At 41.4% G+C, this 24,140-nt stretch overlaps 1 protein-coding gene across 2 annotated transcripts in view; it reads right to left on the bottom strand.

Moving 5' to 3' along the window:
* The window catches only part of KCNMA1 (potassium calcium-activated channel subfamily M alpha 1), a 735,999-nt gene that overhangs the window by 11,156 nt on the left and 700,703 nt on the right, over positions 1-24,140 (bottom strand). For both annotated transcript variants that reach the window (XM_061197119.1, XM_061197100.1), the window contains 2 exons: positions 16,001-16,114; positions 11,093-11,223 (listed from right to left, as the gene is read on the bottom strand). In XM_061197119.1, the coding sequence (XP_061053102.1) occupies positions 11,093-11,223; positions 16,001-16,114 (245 nt within the window). The remainder of the gene's footprint in view (positions 1-11,092; positions 11,224-16,000; positions 16,115-24,140) is intronic.

Genomic DNA, 24,140 nt, shown 5'->3' with positions numbered 1-24,140 from the left:
TATAACTAAACATAAATGAGCTAAATGATTTGATAAAAGGGCAAAGATTCTCAAACTTGTTCAAAAACCAAAATCAAACTCTGGTGTCTCAGAGATAAAGAGGAAAAAACAAAACAAAACAGGCAAAGAAAAGTATATTTAAAGGGAAAAATTTTAAATATTACGTTAAGCGACTTAACTCTATGTTCGTAATTAAAATTTACAATAAATATATAACATATTTATGGAGAAAATATTATAACTGAAATATAGACAGCAAAACTAATTAGCCATTATAGCAAATTAAACATGGACTGAGAGTCATATGTAAAATTGATATGTGAAATATCATTGTGTTTCTTGTTTTCACAGCTCAAAGAGACCAAAATATAAGGAAATGAAGGATGTCATAAGGGTATTTAGTAGATTTGTGCTAAACTTCATAACATTTTAGATAGCTTCCAAACAATAATTACAAAGTATGATCAATGGCCCAAAGTATAAAATCTCAATATATATAATAAAGTATAAGCTGTATGGTCTATATTTAAAAAGTAAATAGAGTAGTAGGTACAAAAGTAAATATCCCAACACTTCCAAGTTTTTTTTTTAAAGTATCCTAAATAACTGTGGGTGAAGATGGAAATCAAACTCAGAATACAGAGTATTAAAAATTAAAGATGATTTGAAAATGACATATAAAAATGTCATGGATTGAGGCCAAAGCTACAGAGACAAATTCAGAGCCTTAAATGCTTTTATTATTAAATATGAAAGCATTTCAGCAAATAATTCTAAGTACTAAAAGAATTTTTTGTTGTTCTTTTTTATCTTAGAAAAACAGAAGGATGAAATAATAAAGCATCAATTAATGAAATAGCAAGAGGATATTTAGTGAGTTTAGTGAGCTGATATGTTTTTAAGCTTGATAAAATTATGCTAAATTTCCTCTGCAAACAGTTTATGAAATTGTCCTCTGAGGTATTATAATAAATATTAAAGATTTTATAACTAAACATTGTAGGCAATATTAAAAATTAGAAGATCAACCAGAATGAATTGAAAATCAGGACCTTGGGCCAAATCCCTACTGCCACCTGTTTGTTTTCTTTTTAATAAAGTTTTATTGAGACCCAGACATGCCCACTTGTTTACTAAAATGCTTTACTAAAATGCTTTCAGCTTTTGTGCTAAAATGGCAGAATTGAGTAGTTTCAACAGACTCTGTATGGCTCTCAAAAGCCTAAAATATTCACCATCTGGCCCTTTACAAAAAAGTTTGCTGTTTCATTTCTTAATATGGTAAGGAAAGCATAATGCACCATGGAGAAGGGATGTTTACTCAACAAATGATTTAGGGGAAATTGGTTATCTGGAAAAAAATTTTTTTCAAAAATATGGTAATGACTAAATAAATAATGATACACTTATGTGACTTACATTGTACAGATATTAATATTATGCTTTCAGAGCATGTTATGTTACATAACATTAAAATATTCAAAAAGCAGGATCCAAAAAACACTATGATCTAAAACTCATGTTAAAAGTGCAGACCCCCACAGATATAATTACAGTTATGTAAAAATATTTAGTATTATATAAATACTAAATACTTAGTATTATGTTATAGTTATGTAAAAATATTATGTATTTAGTACCCCCAAATTTTACATGGCGATTAATTCCTGGTAATAGAATTCTGACTGATTTTCATCTTTTCCTATAATTTTATTTATTTTATATATTTTCTACTATGAAAATATACTTATTCTAAATTTCTAAAAAAGGCAGTAAATGGAATTTATACAACTCAGTAGCAAAAAACCCCCCAAAATTTGATTAAAAAATGGGCAAAGGAACTGAATAGACATTTTTCCAAAGAAGATATTCAAATGGCCAACAGGTACCTTAAAACAGGGGTCCCCAACCCCCGGGCCGTGGACCAGTACCCCTCTGCAGCCTGTTAGGAGCCGAGTCGCACAGCAGGAGGTGAGTGGCGGGCGAGCGAGCGAAGCTTCATCTGCCGCTCCCCATCGCTCACATTACCGCCCGAACCATCCCTCCACCCCACCCCACCCCCCGCCCCCATCTGTGGAAAAACTGTCCTCCACGAAACCGGTCTCTGGTGCCAAAAAGGTTGGGGACCACTGCCTTAAAAGATGCTCAACATCATTAATCATCAGGGAAATGCAAATCAAAACCACAGTGAGATACCATCTCACACCTGTTAGAATGACTACTGTCAAAAAGACAAGAAATAACAAGTGTTGGTGAGGATGTGGAGAAAAGGAAACTTTTGTATGCTGCTAATGGGAATGTAAACTGATACAGCCACTATGGAAAACAGTATGGTGGCGCCTCGAAAAATTACAAACATAGATAGCTACCATATGATACGGCAATTCCACTTCTGGATATATATCCAAAGGAAATGGAGTAACTATCTCAAAGTGATATCTTTTGTACCGTACGATCACTGTGGCATTATTTACAATAGCTAAGACATGGAAACAACCTAAGTATCCAGTGAGAGATGAACGGATAAAGAAAATGTGGTATATATACAATGGAATAATATTTAGCCATAAAAAGAAGGAAATCTTTCCATGTGCAACAACACGGATGAATCCTGAGAGCATTAAGCTAAGTGAAATAAGTCGGAGAAATACAAATATTGTATACTCTCACTTATATGTGAAATCTAAACAAAATGGATCTTACAGAAACAGAGAACAGATTGGTTGTTGCCAGGGGCAGGAGGTGCAGGTTGGGGAAATGAGTGAAGGTGGTCATAGGATATAAACTGCCGTTATATAATTAATAAATTCTGGGGACATAATGTACTACAACATAGTGCCCGCACTTAACAATACCATATTGAATATTTGAAAACTGCTTAAGAGAGTAGACTTTTAAAGTTCTCAGCAACAATGACAACAAAAAATTGCTGGTGAGGTGATGGATTAACGAACCTTACTGTTGTAATCATTTCACAATATATACATATAACACTGCACACCTTAAACTTACATAATGTTATAAATCAATTATATCTCAATAAAGTTGGGAGGGGAGAAGGAGGTAAATGCTATAAAATAGTTAAAGGCAAAAAATATAGCCACAAACAACCTGATGAAAATACAGCTGAATATTTAACCAATCTCAGGATGCCTGATGAGTTCTCTTGTTCAGCAAGCACTTTTTAGGCATAAAAACTATAGAAGAATTCACAAAAGAAAATATGCATTTACATGGTTATACACACAAATTAAAATTATGTGTACTTCAGAACTACCATAAACACAATTAAAGGGCCCCCTAAGGAAAATGATAATCAGTGCCCGCTAAAGTGCAAGAGATGGCATTTACACACCAGTGATGGTAGTGCAGCTGGTACAATTGTTTCTGGGGGATAATCTGGCAATGTCTACCAAGAGCTTTAAACATGTTCACATTTGTTAAAAGCCCGGTAAGTTTACCTCAAGATAATAAGTTGCTTCTTGCTCAAAGATTTACGTACAGCAATACTTATCACAGGGTTAATTATTGTTATAATAAAAAAATTAAAAACTGAAATGCCCCACAATAGATAATGTTTAAATAGATTCTGGAACAACCATATGTCTGGGTCTCAGGAAGTCCTATGGAGGTCTTGCAGTGATACCCAAGAATATGACATGATTAAATACTCTGAGAAAAATACTAACTCTGAAAAGAAAAAAAACCAAGATATAAAACTGGGTGATTCCATATTTATCTACCCATCTGGGAGGAAATATACCAAAATACTAACCATGCTGATCTTTGGGTGTTGGGAATATGGTTTGTTTAAATTTTCTTCTTTATATGTATCTGAGCTTTCAAAATTTTCCAACTGAACATGAATACGTTGTCTAAGGAAAACACAGTCAATGGTTCTTAAACAAAGAACACTCTAAGTTCTGCTCTGCAACGGTAAGTCAGGAAGGTCATCATGAAAGGCTATTGTTTCGTCAAATCTTTAGGATTTGACCTTAACATGTTTCCCCTTCTGTGTAGAAATTAGTTACACTGAAACAGCATAATCTTTTCGATCAATCAGTCGCTGACATTTATTGAGCACCTACTAATCCCTGGATCTTGGTTTGGACTGAAATTGTACGCTACTCCAAGAGTGTGTCACTTTCAAAATTGCTCACCAAGGGGTATAATTTCAGGGTGGGTCAGAGCATTTTACAGGTCCCTGAAAAATTCTGGAACCACTCATGACACTGAACACAATTCTCTGTCCCCTGAGCTGGGACTATATCCCAGATCTCTCTCCTTTCTCTTTTTTCATGCAGGCATCAAGGAGCAGTGCTTTGGGCCACAGTACCTGCTGTGGCAGAGAATAATGATGTCTGTTAGCAGAGCACTCTTGCTCCCATTTTGATGCCCCAATATTCAGCTGCAGGGAAGTACTTTGAGCACTGCATACGGGTATGCTCCGAGCATGTTTCAAGGTCTCTTTGTGATCTGAGCAACCCAGTGGAAAGACAATGCTTCCCCTGGAAAAGGATGTCCAGTCAGCCATTTTGGAGGGCACACATTTCATTATGGGGCCAGGGTACCACTCACAGAGTACAGAGCAGTCTGCAATTAAATATCACATCTAGTGCTTTCTGCCTAGGAAGTGACTGTTTCAGCATCATGGGGGCAAACCAGGTGCTAGGACTTCAAATGCCAATCATCAAAGACTATTCCTGTGCAGGATGTGGCAGCTAGAATAAACCTCTCTACAACTCACCTGACCCAGAATGCACAATTCTTTTCTGGGTTAACGGAAACACTAGATTGAAGAAACACAGAATTCTGTAATACGTAGGTGTGATCCTTTGCCTCCTACGCTTTTGTACTGCTAGTCTTTTCTGTGCCCTACCATAGCCCATGTTCACTATGCCTGTGCTAGAAGCCTTGTGAGGGAGTCTCACATAGAACCTCCAACCCTGGCAGGACTAGTCTTCAGGGATGCTTTGGCTAGAGGCCTTTGCAATGGCTGTTCCTGTGTCACATATTTGTTGGGGAGTTTAAGAGAACGGAGTTCTCCAGGGTCCTGCTCAGCGCCTGGGATCCAGAGACCTGTGTAGTCTACGGAATATGGGAGTCCCTCTTCCCAGTGCTAAGGTCAAGGTTCCACATCTGGTCAGGGCAGCCTATCATCTAAGTATGGCAACATGGCACCCCTGGATCTATGTATAGACTTCAGAATTCAGCTGCTGTAGTTTAAAATCCCTGCTTTGCCTTTCAATAGCTATGACAATAGGAAAGTTGCCCAACTTTTCTAGGTCTCGGACTCCTCATCCATATAACAGGGATTAAAACAAAACCCAGATTACAGGATAGTGTGAAATGAGATAGTTTGTGTAATTCTAATGCACAACAAATACTCAGTAAAGGATTGTTTATAAAAAGAACAACCAGCTAACAGTGCAACCAATTTAGAAAATCCCTTTCTCCCTGTGCCTCTGCGTTCTCAGCTCTAATATCAGAGAGCTGGCCCAGATCACATGTGTGACCCCTTAGCCTCTAAACTTTGGGGATTCTCAGATTCTGTAAGTAGACAGAATATCAGACATTGAGGAAACCCAGAAATGCTGGGGAAAGGACCAGCAGATTACACCAGGGAAATCTGAGCCCGCAGCGCCATCTAGCCTGCCCACGGAGGCCCCTCTGTGCCTGGGTCTCCAACACGCTGGAGCATCTTCCTCTTTTTATTTTTTTGAAGTATAATTACCAGAGCTTATGTTTCACAGTTAATGCTGTCAAGCCTTTTAAACTAATTGGTCTTTCATAGAAAATTTAACTGAAAATTAACACATCTTTTAATAACATTGCCTTAACTTTAATGGCACTCTGCCTTTCGTTTCTAATTGCTCTAAAATTGTCATTTTCCATGTCATAGCTGCCATTTTTTATATTTGCTAGTTTTCATGGTGTAGACTTTTCTTTTTAGTATTTTTCTTTCATGAGGGATGAGAACTATTTGATTTTCTTTTCCATCCCGGGCCTGCCTGGCCTGATGTGACAGCAGTGGCATGTTCTCAGTCCATTTGCCATGCTGACAGCGGTGCTAGATCATCTGCTGCACGGTGGACCATGGACTGTCTGTCTCCTTGTGAGCTAGACTGCCTAAATGGTGGCTCTTGAGTGGAGTGTAAGTAGAGCCACAGAGGAAGAATTTGTTTATGTAACTGATGTCACATGGCACTGGGCTGCCTGAGAACTCAGCCTTCTCCTAATGCGATGTAACTGACGTCACATGGCACTGGGCTGCCTGAGAACTCAGCCTTCTTGGTAACGCACCTCAAGGGTTCAGCCCTTCATGCAAGTACAGTTAAGAGAGTAAATCATGTGGTTCATCTTCCAGATGGTCCTATTCTCCAGTCTTACCAACATAAGTTCAGTTATTTCTGGAAAAGAGGCCAGCTCCCTGCCTTGGAAAGCTAGTTACCCTCACCCCCAGCTACTCTCTTCTGATTTTCAGTGTCAGCTTCCAAGTTATCTTCTAAGACAGCTTTACTCTGACCACTGTGGCTAAAATAGGTCTCCACACCCATTCAAACTATTTTATGTTCTTCAAATTAGTTATCCTTATCTGATATTATTCAGGTACCCACTGACATAGTTACTGTGACTTACGTAGTGACTGCCCACTAGAATGACAGTTCAAACCACACGAGGGCAGGGTCTTTATCTTTCTTCTTCACTGCTGGATGCCCAGCATGAATAATAGTGCCTGGCATTTAGTAAGTGTCCAATAACGTATTGATTAATAACAGTAAATGCATATAGAGCTTGCCATGTGCTAAGCACTGCACTAATCACTCATTCAATCATCTCAACAGTCCTATGAGGTAGGTACTACTATTATTCCCATTTTAAAGATGAGAAAACTAAGGCACAAAGAGGTTAAGGTTATACAACCAGTAAGTGGCAGCGCTGGGATCCACATGCAAGCAGTCTGGCTCTTGAGTCCCTGACTAATTTTTTTCTTTCTAGGGAGGGTCCAGGTAGAACTCAAACTGGGGTGAGGGTAGGGGAAAGTGGGTGCTGTGTGGAAAAGAAATCTACATACTCATGTGCCAGTTTTACCAAGAGGCTTCCTTTCATCTTTTTCATGTGTGTATGAGCATCAAGCTGGATCATGCTGAAAAATACATTTCTTGTGTTCTTCTTCTTAGAGGCATATACCCATAAGCATAATTATTCCCTCTCATCATGTGTTTCTGCTGTTGATTTGCAGGAAAAAGCCAGGAGGCCATGTCTGTAACATCCCTAGCTGTTCTAGGAATGCATGTGATGAATCAAAACATTATTCTTTTTCACAAATGAAGCAGTAAGCAGCAGGAGTTGAGTTATGAAGGACAATATTCAGAGAGTGTTTAGACACATGATTAAATGGCAATTTGGGGAGGAGCGCTAGAAAAAGGAGATCATAGACATCTAAAGAGATGTGCGTGTGGATGTAGCGATATTGCTCGTAAGCGAATGCCTGAGATGGAAGCTTACCTCCAGCTCCTGCTGTTTGGAGTCTCACTTTCTCAATTTATATTCCTGCCAACCCTTTTAGTTCCTTCTACTTACTGCCTCGGTACTAGATAATCTCCTATTTTTTTCATAAATTAGGGTTGGGGTGGAATGCCAAGAAATCGCAAGTAATCAGAAGGTCTAGATCCAATTGGGTCTGTTGAACCAGACCCAATTTGAGACCTCACTGTGGAACTTGTTTATCCTAGACAATGAAAACAAGGCCTGGAATAAGTGGATAGGCATTTTGAGTAATGATTTGAGAAGTCACAACAGTGGATCAGTTAAATAGGTCTTGCTTCAACACTTAAAGCAGGCTTATTCACATTATTGTCCAAAATAATATTGTCTGCAATAATAATAATGAAGCGCTTTGTACAGTTCTGGACCCTCAATAAATTATGCTGCTGCTGATCGTGACAATGACGGTTACTAGATTCCTGACACTGCTTTTTCCCAGGCTGGAATTGAGAAGTGCTGCTTTGCTAGCAGACTACTGTATTCACACACGCCTTAGCCACCTTCTCCCAAACATTTTAGTTTGCATTTCAAAGGAGATTAGAGACAGATTTTTTAAAAAATGTCAAACCAATCCACTTTGATTTCTCAGCTGAGTTTCTCTCTACAGTGATGCTGTAGAGAGAATGGTGCGACTCAAATCTAGATGTGCCACTCACTCCCACCCCATGGCCACAGTGTGCCCCCTTGACTGTGTAGAGGTGAAGTGCTTTGGTGCTTAAAAACAGTTTTATTCCTTGGAACCAGGGCTGGCTTCATGGGTGTGTGGCCTGCGTTGTCACCCAGGGCCCACGCTCAGAAGAATCCCTCATTTGGTTCAATGCTCTGCTGTCACCATTTTGAAATTCTTAGTAACTTATGAAAAAGTAGGCTTTCAAATTATGTAGCTGGTCCCACCTGGAATATACGGCATGTCTGATCTGTGGAAACAATTTTGTAAGTTTGGATTTTTAAAAATTTGGATCGAGTATTTTACAGTTTTGAAAAAAATCTACTATAGGGCTTCCCTGGTGGCGCAGTGGTTGAGAGTCTGCCTGCTAATGCAGGGGACACGGGTTCGAGCCCTGGTCTGGGAGGATCCCACATGCCGCGGAGCAACTAGGCCCGTGAGCCACAACTATTGAGCCTGCGCGTCTGGAGCCTGTGCTCCGCAACAAGAGTGGCCGCAATAGTGAGAGGCCCGCGCACCGCGATGAAGAGTGGCCCCCGCTTGCTGCAACTAGAGAAAGCCCTCGCATAGAAATGAAGACCCAATACAGCCAAAAAAAAAAAAAAAAAAAAAAAAATCTACTATTAACTGTTTCATCATCTTTTAGTGAGAACAGTCTTCTGAAATCTGTCTGATTAGGATCAGAAATAAAATGAAACTTCTGAGGAGATGAATTACAGAAATCTGTTTGAAAGTGGACCTGGAGACTGTGAGGACTATTACAGAGAATACACACTGGAATAAGCACATCCTGTTGCTTCCGTCACGCCCTCTGGCCTGCTTAGGGAGTTTGCCCAAACTAAGCCCAACATCACTGGCAGGTAGAAAGGTGAGGCTCAGTATCCTCAGACCATCAGAAAGGTCATGAGCCCTGGGAAAGCAAGACGGCCTTCAGTAAGGACTGCTTTCTCTCCTCCTTGGCTTGGCAAGCAGTGGGATGGCATGAAGCCCAGTCAACCTTAATTCAGATGAATGTTGTTTCATATTTATTTTTAAATCTATAATTCTGATTTTTCACTAAGATATGCTTGTAGTTGGACCACATTCAGGAATATAGAATAACCTAAATTAGTCTTAAAAAGCTTTATGTTTTTTCTTTCCTCAAATAGAGGTCCTTCTGGGATTAGCTTTAATGAATAGATGAGAATAATGCATAATTAGCATATCAGTTGTTTAACACATGCAGGAGAATAGCCTTCTTTTTCTTTTTTTTTTTTTTTTTGAGAATAGCCTTCTTAAGCATTTGAAGAAATATACGTGTATAAAAACTCTCTGGGCTATGTTCATGGTTTTAATGGATTCAATAAAACTCTTTTTTTGTGGTTTCTCCAAAGGTCAGTTTTTATCCAGCCTATGTCTGTATTTATAAAAAGAGTGAAGTTGAGAATTCCCCAATAAAAAGACTTTTCTATATAATAAATAAAGCCACTCAGTGGGAACACTTCATCATCTCCATTCTAGTCTGCTTTGCCTTTTGTAGCTCAAGATGGCTTCTTTAAGACGGGACCTACTTTTTAATTGTCATTTGATTTTGGTCTCACAAGTGAAAACACAAATGCCTTGATTGTTTGACGCATATCAAGTTGTGAAAGAAACCGAAGATGCTTTGGATCCCGGGGCCAGCCCACCCTCCTCTCTCCACCACCGCTCTGCGCCTTCACTGGGGCAGAGAACAGGGCAGGCCTTGCCTCACACCCACGCCTCTCCCAGGACTGAGTCTCAGTGACTGGCAGTGACCTAGGAGACACCTTTGACACTTTGTCTTGTCCTCTTCTGCCTTTGCTCACATTCAATCTATTCCCAAGTCCTCTCGATTTTACTGACAAACACCACTCAAACCCATCCACCTTCCTCCAGCCCCAAGGGCTCTACCCTACTCCACGCTACGAGAGCCCATTACTCAGACTTCCTGCTGCCATCTTGCCTCCTGAGTCATCCTCCACATTCCTGCCCAGGCAATGCCCTCAAAACATAAACCTGATCACATCACTTGCCAACTTAAAACCCTTCAACGTCTCCTCACTGCTCTTAAGAGAGAGACCAAAAACATGAAAATGGGTTTCAAGGTCCTGTGGGTGCAACTCTGCCTTGTCTTCCCCTTCCCCTCTCTCACTGAGGTCCAGCGACCCAGGCTTTCTTTGCCTTCTTTGAGCCTGTCAGGTACCCCTTCTCCCCACCAGGCCTTTACCTTTGCTGTCCTTCTTTAGGGGATTCTCTTCCCCATAAAATCTCCCATCTTTATTGCTCAGATCTTGACATAAAATATATATTCTTGGGCTTCCCTGCTGGCGCAGTTGTTGAGAATCTGCCTGCCAATGCAGGGGACACGGGTTCGAGCCCTAGTCTGGGAAGATCCCATATGCCGCGGAGCGACTGGGCCCGTGAGCCACAATTACTGAGCCTGTGCGTCTGGAGCCTGTGCTCCGCAACAAGAGAGGCCACGATAGTGAGAGGCCCGCGCACCGCGATGAAGAGTGGCCCCCACTCGCCGGAACTAGAGAAAGCCCTCGCACAGAAACGAAGACCCAACACAGCCATAAATAATAAATAAATAAATTTTTAAAAATATATATTCTTTCTTTGGAGAAATCTTTCTCCGATCCCGAGACCACATCAAGTACTTACTTATATTTACTCATAGCCTTCCTTGCACTTTCAAGAATTTATAATCAGACGGTTATCTGTGTGCTAATTTAATTAATATCAGTATCCCCTTCCAGACGGCAAGCTTGGTGTGGTTCGGCTCTCCAGGGTAGTTCAAGCTCCAGCCCATGCCCCTCATGCATGGGAGGCTGGAGGCGGTCTGTCCCTGGGTCCCCGTGTCCCCCACCTACTCACCGCGCTCATGAGTGAATCCAGGACGCTGACGGCAAACGCTGTCCCACATGCAAACGGCTGCGTGAGGTACAGCTCTGTGTCGGGGTCATCGTCATCGTCTTGGTCCAGAAACTGAACATTAGTATCATTCACTAGGAAAAGCGTAAAGTAAGAATTAGATCAAAAGACCACATGCGGGCAGCAAAGTCAGAGAAAGAGCAGGCTATCGGTTTAGAAACACTGAAGTCACTGAAAAGGAAAGAAAAGCATGGGAGAAGCTGTTGATGGAGCTCAGGGTGGGGGTCGGTGGGACTCAATGGACTGCTCCGAGGTGCTTGTTCAAGGTTCCCAGGCCTGGAGAGCAGTGACGTCAAGCAGACGTGCTCCACGGCAGGCTGGTGGAGCTGGCGGACAGTGCTGGTCAATTTTTTGGTATAGTTTTAGATCGTGACGAAAAACACTCTGAAGCGTGTTTTTGGTAGCTAAGTCCTTTGAGAGATGGCCATATTTCAAGGATGAGAAGCCATGAGTAGCCATGCTGGGATGGGAAGTTTAGCCACAAGGAAAAGAAAGCAATTTATTGAGAGTGAAAAGCAACAGATTGGGAGCATGGCAAAGGCAAATAGCAAGGAATCCACCCTCTGGCACCACCCACAGAGCCTGCCCGGGGCGGGGGGACGGGTCTAGGTAGTGCCTGGTGTCTGGCCCTTAATCCAGGCCCAAACCCAACAAGTCCTGTTCAATACAAAGGATCAACCCCTGGCTGTCTCCGGCTGCTTGCTGACAAAGATTTGCTCTGCCTTCCGAGGTGCTTGGGGATGCCCACGTTCTCCCTTTCCCCTCCTAAACAGCTCAATCTTTTATGTGCTTCAGCTCAAGCAGACGCAGCATTTGATGCTGTATTTCATTTCCATCTGAGGATTCCTCAAGGACTCCTCTGGCACGCACGTGCAGACTGATTGGTTGTGTCACCGAGATGTCTTTAACTTATTAAAAATTAAATGACAAATTAATTTCCATTCCCATCTTGGCATCAGAAATCATCAGTTTTGCAGAGCAAGTAATGGCGGGGAAAGTGTGTGGTGGGGGAGGAGATGAGCGCTTGTGATTTCTGGAATAATTATGGTGCTTTTAGGAAGAGAATAGATGAGGTTTCCTTTTTCTGATTCCTTTCTAAAGGTATCAGCAGCTAATTCTCTTTCCTAGAGTTATTGTTTTAATTTTTTTTTTTCCGTAAGGAACTTTTGGGATAACTTCTTTTTTTGTTGTTGTTGTTGTTTTTAACTTTTGTTTGTTTATCGTATGAGGCAGAATAAATGATAATAGGATAAAAGGCTGGGCATGGAATTATTTTTAAATGACACCATCTCGTTTCCCTAGAGAAAGATCCTAATGGGGGAAAATCTTTGCTCTCTGTTCTTCCAACGTTTATCATGTTTGGGTGCCCACTGTCCTCGCAGTGCTTGAGCTACAGGCTAGTGAAAATGCAAAACCCAGGATCTGATAACTGGGCTTTGAATCCAGGCCCTGTCACTAACTCCCCTGAGCAAAGCATTTTATCATTCTACACCTTAGTTTCTCCCTCTGCAAAATGCGGGAAATATTAGTAGCTCTCCTGAGGCTGACAGGAGGCTCCTATGAGATTCTGCTCGGTGAACCTGGCCCTGCACCTTGATAAACGGTAGCTGCTCTCATGATTTCACGTTCAGTCCATGTTCTGTTGACACTATGAACATTCCCAGCTTCCCTCTGCCCCTCTCAGAAGCACGTAAATAAGGCCTTGCTCAGAGATCCTGCCAGGGTCATGCAGTAGCTTTTCCTCTCCTCCTTTCATTTACCCAGAAGCATGCTGTGGCCCACAGTTTAGTCTTCCTGCTTTGTGAATGGGAAAATGTGAACCTGGGACGAGATGCAGACGGACCTGGCTTTAACTACCTGTAAGGGCTGAGGAGGGCGTACACATGGACCCTGCCTAAAGGAAGTGTCGGTTACCTCTTCTCATGACGATGGGGAGGGTTTGGTAGACTTGACAGATGACTGGAGAATGTCAGCCAGCTAGGGATTCGAGTCTTTGGGAAAGAACTCCAAGGCAGGAGCCAGGGTTCTGGGTTACCTAGTCTCAAAGGGAGAGCAGCCGGTGTCACCCGAAACCTATTTCACGGGACAGTAATTATGTGGGTGCTAAGAGGTGATGAAAACAGTCACCCCAAAATGTTTGTGATCAAATACAACTGGGAAACAGGTTAAATAGCTTCAAACAGATTTCCTTCTTGTGGAACTTCTAGGAAGCCTGGACCCACTAACATCAATTGGGACTCCCCAAGTGCGTGAAGACTGGAATATACTATACAGTTTAAAAAACTTGTTTGACCTTGCGCCATCTGTGTTTTTTAAAAGGCATTTTACTGGCCTAGTGTAATGCAGAAGACATCTCAGAACATGTAAGTAAACAGTAAATATTTGTGGGGATAGGGGGAGGTGAGGTGGCCAGAGGATGATGGTCTGAGTGCTAAAGGAAGTATGACGAGTAGGAAAGTTGGGCTTAAGGCAGAAGGTGAGGGTGACGTGAACACATGGAAGGTTCTCTGAGCTCATAAAAGAAATCTGGTGGGGGACAAAGGCTTCAGGAGACTCAATTATGCTAACTGAATACTTGAATTGTTGCCTCAGATTGGGGGCACCACGCTTTTTTTTTCTACTGGTCACAAATAAAGACATCCCAGTTAGCTGGCAGCGCATGAATTCCAAATAGACAAAGAAATTCCTGGCAGTGGTGATACTGAAATGCTGCTGAAGTTTTCTGAGACAGAGATGTTTGGATGAATTTTCCCACCAGATGTCTGGGCCACACAAGCTCCCTGGGTCCCTTACCACCCTAAGGTTCTGAGAAGAGCAATCCAGAAGCCTACGCTTTTAGCCAACTTCTCTAAACATGAAAAAGACACCTGTCCTACTGTTGGAAACAGAAAATAGTGTGACACTCCTTGACCTGAGTGAATTTGTCCTGATAAATAGCTACATCGACAATAATGCTGGGCTGAATGGTGGACAATTTATTCCTTTGTTTCCAGACACCTGGCAAGCAAGATTACCGTTTTAAAAGCCTGCTCTATTATTTTGAAATATATTTTGGGGCCAAGAAAATGGCATGTTAGTTTCATTTGTGAGCTATTTGAAGGCAGATGCTCCCTACCTCTCGATCTACCCTCCACCGAGCAGCGCTTGCTTTCTCTATTTAGAAGATCAGTCCCCAGTTCTGAGACCTGCTGCTGATGGATGCTTTTCATAGAGTTATTAACCAAGTCATGGGGAATCGTGGAAGAGCCTGACAAATGCCATCACAACCACAGGCCTTCATCTTCTAGATGAGTCTGCCCCGAATCTCCCAGAGAGGGCTCTGGGCCAGCGAAGTGGGGGTCAGAGTGCAGCGCTGGGCCTTGGTGGCTGCTAACCTCATCCTTTGCATCCTTTCTTAAGACCTGGCTTTAGTAAGAAAGGGTCCCCTATGAGCTGGCTGCTTTTATGGCTTCAGAACCAGAGCTTCTGAGAAAGGGCTGAGTAGGAAAAAAAAAAAAAAAAGGCAAATAAAGTCAGAATAAAGGAAAATAAACAGCTGGAGGGAAGGCACAGTCTTAGGTTTCTTATCTTAAAATTTTTATATTTCTCCTTTGGCTTCCTCTGAGAGCTGTGAAGACATGTCAGTCAAACTGACAGTGTGTTGGAAGAGGAATAGAAGGGAGAAGGTGGGAGGGGGAACAGGGGGACACATGGAAAAAAAAAAAAAAAAAGGCCCAAGCCAAAGAAAATGAATTAGAGCAAAGATGCTTTGGAAACAACTGCCAGGTCAGATGGGTGTGATCAAAGGTTTACTGATGCTGTGTGGGGAAAAAATCATTAAGGAAGGCTAGAACAAGACAGTCGATTCCAACCAGAGCCACAAATAAAACACATTCAAAGCAGTGCCATGGGGTAGCCTTTCCGATACAGCCGGTGAAATAAAAAACAAGCTGATGATAGTTGGAAACACGAACCACAAAACAAAAGGAGATACTGATGTGAAAGAAAACAGTGCTTCTTACCCAGTTCAGTTATCATTAGAATGTGCGTCCCACTGTTTTTTTCCTGATTGACTGATACCAAAGGCAACTTGCCAGGTTTAGCTAATGGGATACAGCAGTTAAGGGTTGGGGAAAGGGAGTGGAGGAAAGTACAGAAAAAGAAAAGAGTGAGGGAATAACAGAGGAGACATTCTAAAGTACAGGGACCCAGGACCACAGGTAGTTAGTGTTTATCTTCGGGGGAAGAGACCATGTAGCAGTTTTGCAAATTCACAAATAGTAGCAGGGAGCGCCACGGCCAGGTTAAAAGCTGGATCCCACTGGCCAATGATCATGGCCCTCAAAACCCAATCATTTTTTGGACCAGAGCGGCAGTCACTGAAAATGGCCTTTAGCTGAAAAGTTCAACTAGAATAGATGAAATGTAAAATTATCACATATTAGCCCAATGTTTCTACGCAGTTCTCAAAATGGGGTTGGCTTAGGCCTGAGGCTTTGTACCTCCAGGGAGGGACCTTCCACAGATGCTTCCAATGAGAATCACTGGAAAAAATCCTTGGACCATACCTTTCCTCCCTTCCTCCCGCTTCCCTAATCTATGCCCCAGTCTCAAACCCTTCATCTCAGGCTCCTTTGAAAACAGTGACCAGCATAAGGAAACTATCTATTCACCTCAGAGGAAAGATAGATCGGTTTTCCCTTGGGTCATCTGTCATATTTCTACCCACACCCTTCTCCAGTATCCCCCCAGACAAACCCCATTAGAGCCTAGCACGCTGAAAGAGCTAAGACTCAGGCCAACCTCCTTGTATCCTGCATGGTCGGAAGAGAGGACCAAAAAATTCCACCCAAAGCTGACATTCACTCCTACCTAGTTCAGTGATGATGGGGATGTTGACCCCAGTTGTGATGGAGGGCTGGCGTAACATCCCATGTACCGGGCTGTTATCCGGAGAGGATCTGTCCATTCCTGGAGGTGTGAACCCTAGTGGGAAGGAAAGAGAGGAAGAAGAAAAATCAGAAATGTGGAAAATTTGGAAATGATGAAAGCATAGTGTATATACACAATAAAAAAGTAACATATGCATTATTTACAAGTCAAAAATAAATATCCTATTTATTAAATAAATATCCTATTCCCAGGATAAACTCTGATGAGTTGTTTTCAGAAGAACAAAGCAGGAGACCATTATAAAAAATTCTAACCCACTTTGACAGTTCCCTAAAAACCAGTCTTTACACCAATTATTGATCTTGCTCACAGATTTCTGCTCCCTTCCTCCTTCAGGCACACATGAGGATTGTACCCCTGTGCCTCCTTGAAGTTAGATATGACCACGTGCCATAGGAAATGCCCTGGCCCATGAAAAGCAAACAGAACAACGCATATCATCACTTCTGGAACAAGTATTTGACTTGTCATCTCTCTTCCCAGGCTGTGCCAACAGTGGGAACACAGGTTACTATGGAGATGAAGGCTGGGCAGCAGCCCTGGACAGCAGCCCAGACACACAAAGCATTCTGAGTGAAAAATCAATCTCTGTTGCTTTAAGCCACTGAGACTTGTTTTGTTGTTGTTTGTGTTGTTTTTGTTACCACAGCATAACCTAACCTATCCTGACTGTTATCTTAAACCAATTGATTACTTATTCTCTTGCCAGTGAGGGACTTAAACCTGGGCCTTTGACAGGGTTCTGGCCAAGGGGAAGTGGGAGGAAATTGGCCTGGGGGCTTGAGGAGGTGTTTCCTTGCTCTTAAAAAATATCACATGGGAAGAGATTCTCTTTTGATCCACTGGACATTGCTTTTGTGTCTGTAGTACCTGGAACTGTAGCAGCCGTCTTGTAACTAGGATGGGCGCCAGCTGAGGACAAAGCCAACTTAATGAATTGGCTGAATAAAAAGACTGAATGATAGGAAGAACTGTCCTTAGTTCCTGAATTAACCAGCCCTAGAATCAAAATCAATTGATCTCAGGATTTCTTACTACATGAGATTTTATAAATTTATAAGTGAGATTATAATATAAAATGTAGTAACGAGCTTTTATATATATTATACACATAATAATGAGATTATATATAATGTCTATGTTTATGTATATTTATGTATTTTGTATTATGTATTAAATATTTATGTATATATATACACAATATATGTACAACTATATATTTTTATATATGTGTGTGTGTGTGTGTGTGTGTGTGTGTGTGTGTGTATTTATTTTCCCCCCTTTTGTTTAAGCCAAACTGAGGAGCTTTTTTTTACTTGCAGCTGAAATCATCCTGACTGCTGCATATGCCACCTGCTTATAGTGGACCCTTGAACTTCCCAGTGTGTTTGACACAGACTCCGTAAGGTAGATGTGGGCACAGTAAACTGGAGAGTAGCCTACTTGGTTCTGACTTTTGCAGTTTGGGCTTCTTTGGGTCTCAGACCCAAATCTCAATACATATTAGAATGAGCTTGGCCCAACCATATTTTCAAGTTTAGGGATGGTGAGAAAGCATCCCAGCTAGGCCAAACAGCTGCCTCTTTAAGGAGGTACATAGCCGTATAAACATGATACATTTATTTTCTTCATACATTCTTTTGGTGAAAATTAATTTCGCCACGTGGCAAGTGGCACCGCCAGCTCCACACTTGCCGCCATGCCCAACTGCATTCCCCACTTTATAGAACAGGCAGACAGAAGTTTACGTTCTCTTTGTTTTCTTTTCTTTGCCCGTGGTGGATGGCTACCTGGGCTTATCAATGGATTAGGGAATTACAGATACAGTCACTTGCGTAGTTTCCAAGAACAAATTTCCGAAGATTGTGTGACCAGATTAGTGACTCTCTCTGGTAATGCGACAAGACTGGGTTGTTTCTGGCATGAAGGTATGTGTGAATCTTTATCTACCAGGAATGAAATGACAGGTGTTCATAATTGCCTGTTGCTTTGGAAGTACATCATGCATGAAATGCCAGAAAAATATAAACGAGTTTTCCTGTTTTCTGCTCTCCTGTGTATAAATTTCATCGGAGTGTCATATTTTCAGAAAGAAAAAAAAAGTTTTATTTACCATTCACTCCCTGATTGCACTTAATTTTATTCTTTATACTGATACCCTGTGCACAGGGTAAGTAACTTTGAATGACAGTATAGTGTCCATCTTTCTAAACTTTGGAATGTGTGTTTTTCAGCCAACCATGTAACCAAGAACACGCAATTGAAATGCTTGCTGTTTTCTTCCCCTAGAATAGTGAAGGGGGAAAACTAAACTGTTTTCATCAGAAGTTTCATTCAAAAGCATGAAAAACTGCAAGTGACAGCTGTGCAGATTCAGTGGATGTGACGTTTTTGAATTTCTTCAACTTGACAAGTAAACACCTTAAGTCGGTAATGCTAGATGCATAATACATGGCCTGTATTTTGACATCCATCATCAAATGCTGACTTGAGAAAATACGGGTTTGTACGTCAAGGACTAGCACCCATAAAACAGGTAAAAATGCAGGTCACACGGTATTAGGAAAACTGTATTTCATTACAGAACCGGCAACAAACCAAAGCATCCTTTTATTTTATCTTATTTAAAGATTCCGTTTTCAGCTGTGAAAAGACTCAATTCCTTTGCATGAAACCTTCATTTAGAAATGACATGCTTGCCTCATAGGCCTCTTTCGTTTTGCTTTTATATTCCATTTTCCCCTTCAGTCGCCAAGCCTGGTTCCATTAGCATCTGCAACTGACAAACTATGGTGGATGTCCAAAGACATCTCTCTGTTAAACGCCTTTCTCTCTCCTACACAGGACCCCAAGAACGGGGAGATTTTGTTGGAAAGAAAACTTCAGCAATGATAATGTCACTTTTTATTTTGCTACTTTTATAGCCACACATTTTTATAAGCAAAGGCAAAGATAACAGAAATAGATTTTATCTTTTTTTTGCCCTTCCTGAAGAGTTGTGTTATTAAAGAGGAACAGAATTGATTAGCATTGTTTCATGCTTAGAGATCCTATAATGGGAAACTTGTGGCTTGAAATGGCAGAGCAGACCCAGATTCCCGAAGTGGCCTTGGAAAGAACAGAAAATCAGGCACCTTCCTTCCGAAGAGAAGAGGCAATCCGGCCTTTGGTGCCATTTGATGGCATCTACCCCATTCACCATAGCAGCTGTTAATAAAGGGGCAGGTCTAAATGGTACCCGGGTCCCTGATGGTCTTGCTCCCCATCCCTTTGTTAGCTGCAGTGGGTACATCTTTGGTTGAATTGTAAGTCTCTCTACATAAAGCAGTGCTTCAGTTCTGCATGTGAAAGCGCTGGCACATGGAACATCCTCCAGGGACCCTGATCTACAGCTAGAGGATAGTGAAACTGGGAAACGCTCCTTCCGTTATTTGAACTAACACTCGGGAAGTTAATTTTAGAAACCACCACTTATTTTGCCAGAAGAGATGATGAAGAATGTTGGCATTGGAGAGATGGAATCAGAAGTTCTCAATCAGGAAAAGATTCAAGTTTAATTAACTACAACCCAAGCTCTTACCAAGATGGCCTCCTGGTTCTTTAGATGTATTCCCTTTCCTCTCTGTTGAGCATGGACATGGGAGGCAAGTTCTGGGCTAAAGATAACTTTAAAGACTGCCTGAACTCCTTACACTGAAAACCCCTCCCCATTTCAATCTTCAGGGGCAGATAGGATGGGCTTACTTTACTTGTTCTATTCCTTTGGCATCAGGCAGAAATGGGCCCAACATTGCCCCTTGCCAAGCATGCTCACTCCATATGCTGCAGGAGAACTTTAGGTCAAAGACTGGGTTTTCTATTTCTTTAAACATCCCAGGTTGTCTACAAATGCCTGGCCCACAGAGAAGAAACGGAGTGGAATAGCTAAGAGCATGTGCTTTGGAGTCAGATGTCTTAGGTTTAAATTCTGGCTCATCTACTTATAAGCCACACAACCATGTGCATAGCACAGACTCTCCAAACCTCTGTTTCTTTGTCTGGAAGCTGGAATTACCCACTATACAGGGACGTTGTGAGAATAAAATGAAATAGTGTATTTAAAACATTTAGTACAATGCCTGGTATGAAGAAAAAATACTTTAAAATGTTGACTACCAACGTTAATATTTTACTCAGTACACAATAAATATTCTGGCTAGGAATAGCATCCACTGCCTCCCCCTTCCCTATGGATAAAGACCTGAGGTAGCTTTTGGTAGAGTTTTTTAAAAGAATTTTCACATAGAGAAAAATCCTGGAAAATTAATGGGAAGGCAATAGCAGTGTGGATATATTTTGGTAGAAATAATCAGGTCAATCCAGTGATAAAAATACAGCCTAAAATATTTAAGGACGGAGTATTTTGGATATTGGATGGCTAGGATTTTCTTTAGGTATGTTGAAAACCTGGTGTTCAGTCTTCATGAAAGAAAGGTTCTTAATGCCTTATAGCAACTGCAGACTCTCCGGAGTCTTCTGTTTTCTAGACCTAATTTCCCACTTCCTTTAATTATTTAAGGACATAATCTTTCTTCTTTTGTTTCTCGGGCTTTTGAAACGGTTTTCGCTGCTCTCTATATTCTTTTTCAGAATTTGTGCTCTCAACTATCACCACTGTTGGGTTCAGCTGAACAAAATCTGTAGTATCTGATTTTCTTTTTTATGATTGGTTATTCAATGGCAGGCAGCACTTGGCCTGTGTCAGGGAAGTTATTGGAAGGTTAAGTGACCTATAGTTAAATTTGACAAGGGCATTTCAGTTTGGATGGCTTCACATGAAAGAATTTAACACAAACACTTGACCTATTCCTAAGAAGTTCAAGGAGAAGAGGCTCGGGAATAACAAGATCACTAAGGTTTCATTTTTTAAAGTAATTGTTTTGGGTACCTGCTGCATGCATGCATACAGACGTAGCATCCAAGGAGCACCTGTGGTTACAAGCAAAGAGAGGCTGTGACTCAGATAAGATCTACCAGAGGGCATGGCTAGAGAAGGGTTCCAGGGTAATGTAGTTGTGAGTGCATTTGAAAATGGGAAAGACTCAATGTCATGGTCTTTGTGGAACTCAAAGCAAAGGCAAGAATGTTCTGGATCTAGACTGACTAAGGTAATTTTGAGAATGAAGAAGTCAGGCTTAAGTAGAACCTTAAGCAAAAAATAGTAAAATCCAACATTTACTGAGTGCTCAGCATGTACTAAAATCTGCGCATGTTTTAACTTTAGTTCATACAGCCATCCTATGTGGACACTGCTATGTTACAGATGAGGAAACTGAAGCACAGCAGAGTTAAGCAACTTGACCCAGCACATACATTTAGGAATGAGCAGATCTAGATCTCAGCCCAGGTAAACTGGCTCCAGAGCCTCCTCTAAGTCACCATGGCATATTCCTTACTACGTGCCAAAGCCGCGCTAAGGGTTTTTTCACGGGCCACCTCATTTATTCCTCATAACAACCCTGTAACTACAGGAACTGCTAATATTACCATTTTGTAGATGAAGAAAATAAGATTCAGAGCAGTCAAATAACTTCCTCCAACACCGCAGTTGGTAAGTGGCAGATCTGGGGGCTCCAGCCAGACAGTCTGACTTCAGAGCCCAAGGATTACCGTGCTCCATGCTGCCTTCCCTCCGTGTGTGATGGTCTCTCTTTCTCATGTGCTGAGCTTGGCAGGCAAGTTTGAGGCCTGAGCCAGTCTTACTCTTTTATTGTTTTCACTTTTAAACAATAGCAGATAACAGCTGGGACCCACTGTAGTTATGCTTAACTTGCTTTGGTATGGTAGCATGCACGACTCAGTACATATGATAAATGCTTTATTACAGTATTTTTCCGTGGGGGAAAACACAAAGTACTTTCTAAATCTTCCCTAGTTAAATCGCCAAGCTTTTCCAGGGAGAGAGGGAGATGGAAATTCTTATAAATCACCTCCCCTAAAATAGATGGAGAAATGAAGGTAAGTGCCTCCCCACCCCCATAGATTTAACATAAAGGAATTGGTTCAAATGGTGGGGCAAATTATCTTTTATTGTGTGCATATAAATGATGGTTAGAAATCCATATGCTACGTTAAACGAGGGAAATAAATTAGGCAGAGTCATCTAGGTTTGCTGAGACAGGTATTCAATATGAAGTTGTAAAAGGGAAAGATCACCGTTAAAAATGATCTATAAAGGCATGTTAAAATCAAGAGACACATCTCATATTACATCATCTAGGAGATGAATTAAATTTCCTGTTAACGCCAGGAAAAAAAAAAAACCCAAAGCCAAATGTCAGATGAAGTGAAGATCAATAAAAATATTTTGATAAGTAAATGCAACAATGCTACTTAACACATGATTGGCAACTGCTGAAACATAAATTATCCAAATTTCCCATTGCTGCTTATGGGAAAATTATGCAGATTAGAACTTGATTAGGCTTATATCATGAGACTCAATTTGGACTTTTAATCTATTAAGCTCCAATAAATGAGGCATCTGAATAGCTCCCCTGAGCAAGTACAGTAATAGCCACAGCAGTCATTTTTTGCAGTATGTATTCCAACAAATTCTTCAGCAGCTGAAGTAAAGAAAATTCCAGGTACAGAAGCATGATTGCTTCCTAACTTGTAGGGGGAAAAATCCACGTGCCCAGGCTTGATTTGGGAAATAGATTTTTTAGAAAAGTCTGCAAGAGAAACCCGGCCAAGGGAAAACCTCAGTTGAACCTTGTAATAGTTTTTCATAGTAGTTTTCAGCGGCTTTCCACAAAGTTGGAGTCCTGAGTCATGAGAGCCAGGAGCTGACCAGTGTTGACTCAATAAAAAATGATTATTTATCAAGGCAGAAACTTCTCCTGACACTGCCCAAAGGCTACTCTAACTGAGCACTTTCCACTTAGGAGCTGGAAGTGGTGCCAGCCCCCGACAGGTTGCTGGAGGTCAATGCTGGGAAAGGTGGGGCAGGGAACACCCTTGCCAATGTCAACTGTGTTATCTGCTTTATTCCAGGTAACTCATGAGCTTGGAGCTGATCATTGATTGTTCTCTACCCAGAGCCTAAAGACAGAGCTTAGAAATTACATTAATAGACAGTTCTGAGAAACCTAAACTATACCATTTGGGTCTCTTTTTGCCTCTTTACCAATCACTCTGTTAGGGATACAAGAACTTTGGAAATCTTCTAATAATTACCTCCCTTTTACAGATGAAGAAACTGAGGCTCAGAGCAGCGAAGTTACTGTGTCTAAGGTTGCGGATCAGTCGGTGGCAGAGCCAGGATGGTTGATTCTGTTGTTACGTGCTCCCCTTCAACCTCTTCTCTACATAAGGAACCCATTCCCAGTGTTTGGTGGGGGGTAGGGGAGGGGGGTAACCCTGACTCCACAGGGCCAACAATATGGATCCCCATCATCCTGGACACATGGCTGGTTTAGAGATCCACTTGTCCTCCAAGCTGGGGCCAATCTGTGTTCTCCCCAAGACCTGATGAAAACGATGCTAAAGATGATTTCAAAACCACAAGGATGTAAGTACGGGGCTGCTGATGAGCATTTAGCTCAAGGGACAAATGAAAACAGGGCAAATGAATCAAGAGGTAAAGAGAATGAGACAGAGCTCTGACATCACTCAGGCTCCTGGGCTCAAATGTGCCTAAAGCCAGAGACACCCCAGTTGTATGACTTCCTCTTTATTTAAGGCTTTCGGGTTGGATTTCTATCACTTGCAACCAAAATGCCCAAATAGTATAGTAACTGAGAAAAATCTCTGTTCTTTTCTTGGTAAAATGGCTCATGCATGTCTGAGTTTCTACTGAAACAAGTGACTATATCTTCATTCAAGGTTTCTTGTTCACTTCCAGTGACCAGGGACGAGACCTGGGTCAATTTCTTTATTTACAATAAGTAACATTGATATTTTTAACAGTACTCTCTTCTAGAGACTGTATTTAATGAAAGCATTGGGAAGCTGCATAAGGTACTTCATCTTTTTTAGAGTTTCTGTTCTCGGTCTAAATTAAACCAAAGCAAACTAA

The sequence above is a fragment of the Eubalaena glacialis genome, chromosome 1, assembly GCF_028564815.1.
Source record: "Eubalaena glacialis isolate mEubGla1 chromosome 1, mEubGla1.1.hap2.+ XY, whole genome shotgun sequence".
In the NCBI taxonomy this organism is placed as follows: Eukaryota; Metazoa; Chordata; class Mammalia; order Artiodactyla; family Balaenidae; genus Eubalaena; species Eubalaena glacialis.
Note: the sequence above shows the minus strand (reverse complement) of the source record. Positions and strands in the feature narration are given on the sequence as shown.